The following is a 3195-nucleotide window of genomic DNA, read 5'->3' on the forward strand; positions in this document are numbered from 1 at the left end:
TGGTGCATACAACCACAATATTCAGCTGCCCAACTACCTGTGCGAACAAAGTACTAGCGACTGAAACCGCGCCTGTAGTGTCTCCCACGGTCGGCATGGTATCCGGTTCGAGTGAGGATGTGGAATTATCCGACCCCACTTCTTCGGAGGCTTCTCGGGAGACAGCCAGCATGGGTCTCGCAACACCATATCTAGTCGCAAACGCGAACGTTTCCAATGGTTCCACAACAACCGTGAAACCTTCGTGGACGTTCCACTCGCCGAAACCTCCAAGCCCATCCGCATTCGTGAATAGCGGGTCGAGGCAGTATGAAATAGGCTTCATGTGCCTCGTTATGATTCCTCCCGTGCTTGGATTGGTTTTCTAGACGTGATAGAGGAAGGAACAGGGGTGCCCCTCAGCGGCAAAAAGCAGTTTCGGATGGTAAATGGAGCCGATCACGTAGTTTTTACAACAGAATACCAGAATGCCAAGAAGACAAGATAGCAACCGTGCGCTCGAATGAGTCCGGGAGAGGCCGTTGCTACATAGTGAGAGCATCACGTTCTGACAGAGCACTGAAGCATTATTGGTATGTATGTTGAGGCCCGTTGCTGAAGATATGCTAAGCTTGAGATCCAAGCAGTTTTTGATGAACGACACTGTTTGTGAAACAAGGGATACAAAGGCTCTCTCTACAGAGCATGCGTCACCGAGAGCGTGATTGTAGACGTAGACGTCGATGTAAGCGTAACCGTGGTAATCAGCGGTTTTCCTCCTCCTGTCTCGGCTGTCCCAGAAGTCTCCACGATCTCCGTGGCGAACTCTCCAGTCTTTGTCATATGTTCTCCCCCTTCGTATGAGCAGGTCTGCTCTACAGGAGGTCGCACTGCAGAAGTTGTGGCAGGCAGCTCCATGGAGCACATGCAGGTGATAAGTCGGGTCTCCGGTCCATCACAGAGCGCTTCATGGATGAAGAATGCTGGAAGTAAGGCCCGATACATAAGCTTGGTTTTCATGATGCAATAAAAAGTTCTGCAGGTTGGGCTCCGAACGCTGTGTGTTTCCTTTCTCTTGGATCGAAGTGTGCTTCTTATGTCCTCGATGCGACAGCCAATTTGAGCTCCATGATCATTTGTGGCACGATTCAGGGCCGCACCTCAAGCACTCACACGAAGTGCCATACAATATATAAATGACGATGGCCCTACTTTGGATAACACGAAAACCTTGCTCATCAACAATGACGCCAGTCGAAATGGGTATTCTCGGGGGGCTTGGCGGTGTTTTCTGTATCGTGCTGCTGATCTTGTGGAAGATACACCAAATCAAACGTTCACGGCAGGACCGTGCTTTTCAGACTAGCTCCTTCGTAAGCATCCCGTTCAGTTGACGGAAGCCAGAGTTAACTCGGTCACTGCCAGGGGCCCTAAGAATTCATTAAATGGGCAGGAATCAGGGTTTTCGAGGATGGCTGATTTCATAAGCTGGACATTTCAATCGCTCCTCTTATTTTTGATCCTCCTGAAGGTTTGGATTGAAGCACCTACATTCTGTAGCCGAAGTCTGGTCGGCCACGTCTGAGAGACATCTTGTGCTTCGAGGACATCGGATGCTTCAATTCACCAGTAACAATCAACTAGCGTCTCCGTACCAATCGTTGTCACTCTCTGCTGTAAAATTGAGGGCTGAACGATCTTTGTTTCGTGATGACCTTATGAAAGTCTCGGTGCATAGGTCCTCTTGCAATGCCTATCAAGGCTACTGCGGCATGACTATTCCAACGATACCCAGTCCATGATGGTTTAGAGCTAGGTGGATGGATGTAACAGCCAGCCCAAGCGTGACGAGTACCACATATTGACGGCACATTGGTCTCATATCAATCATTTCTAACAAGAAGATCCAGCGCTTCACTCAACCCAATCAACTCAAGTCAGGCCCTCAAGTTGATGAATTGAATGATTGAATCTAAGCGAAACGTTGATCGGCTTGGTTGATCGGTTGGGCTGAATCGAATGACGCGCTGAGAGGGGCAGCCGCCATTACCCCCGAGTGAGCCTCGCCTGTTCGATGCTAGTTTTGACCGCGGATTCTGCTGTTGGGTAAGGATAACTCTTGATGGCTAAGGGAACCGGCTATTTCCTTCGTCCATGATGACACGGTACGGGTGATATGCAGCGATGTGACGCTTCATGACGGTGTTTGAAACGAATCTGCATTCTCGTAGAGAATACAGTACTTCATAATCTGGAATGTATACTCTTCGCATATCTTAACACTCCTGCGGCTAGGAACGACAGCAGGAAGCGCAATCAAAGTTCTGGGACTCTCTCATAGTGCCAGAGGACATTGTTACAAGCCGCGCATCGATGGTGACCGGCAATCATGATTTCGGTGATCAAAACTCCGTGACGAGCGCAAGTCGTAACAACAATCGGTTTCACGATACTACTTGCTGAACCACACGTACAGTACCCTTGGAGTACTGTCATTCTGTTTCGGGACAGCAACGAACTCATTATTTGCCCGTATCTACCATATATTCACATACCAATAAAGCAAGACGGTCTTCCCTTGCTCCAGCTATTGTATCATGCAGCATTAATCTACAGCGCCTTCGTGGCGGCAAAGTGATGGGTTCAGGATATGCCACCTGGCAAAACGTGACCAGATACCATCGGGAGCCCAACCAAATCGTTGGGCGATTCGGGCGTTGCTGCGTCAGTACTGCTTGCCATGTTACCCTCTAGCCAACGTGCTAGCCTAACGTCGACATCCCAATTCGGTGTTCCGCCAAGACTGACCCCAACCAGAAAGAAAAGACGGGGAGCGTGCGTCCGCGGGGTCACCATGGCTACGTCATTGTACTGATGCGCCCCGTTTTCGAAACGAGCTTCATCAATAGCGTGGAAGAGCAGAAAGCAGATGTCGTTGGAAGGCGGCCTTTTCATTGGCCATGTAGCAAAGAAGTTAAAACAAGCGTGGTGACTCGGCCCCACAAGCTGGGAGCATAGGGAAGCACAGACCACCAGAGGTTCGACTGCATGGATGGATTACGGTACACCACAATCTTTCCTGCTTTTCAGACGAAAGCCAAGATCAGCAGTCCAACAATGAGACCATCTGGTATAGCCTGAGAAGGCGGAAACAGTACAGGAGTCCGCGAAAAGGCCTTCACCTTCTTCAACTCTCTGATCTCTTCCCGCACAGAC

The 3195-nt window shown here is 49.8% G+C and overlaps 1 protein-coding gene across 1 annotated transcript; it reads right to left on the bottom strand.

Annotated features, from left to right (window-relative positions):
* Positions 1-675: 675 nt before the first annotated feature.
* Positions 676-906, bottom strand: CCOS01_17120 (uncharacterized protein; the record flags this gene model as incomplete). Its single annotated transcript, XM_060465254.1, has 1 exon — positions 676-906. The coding sequence occupies one exon, from the start codon at positions 904-906 to the stop codon at positions 676-678; it is 231 nt and encodes a 76-aa protein (XP_060304189.1).
* Between the last annotated feature and the right edge of the window lie 2289 nt (positions 907-3195).

Source organism: Colletotrichum costaricense, assembly GCF_030867565.1.
Source record: "Colletotrichum costaricense strain IMI 309622 chromosome Unknown Scaffold_53.1, whole genome shotgun sequence".
Lineage (NCBI taxonomy): Eukaryota > Fungi > Ascomycota > Sordariomycetes > Glomerellales > Glomerellaceae > Colletotrichum > Colletotrichum costaricense.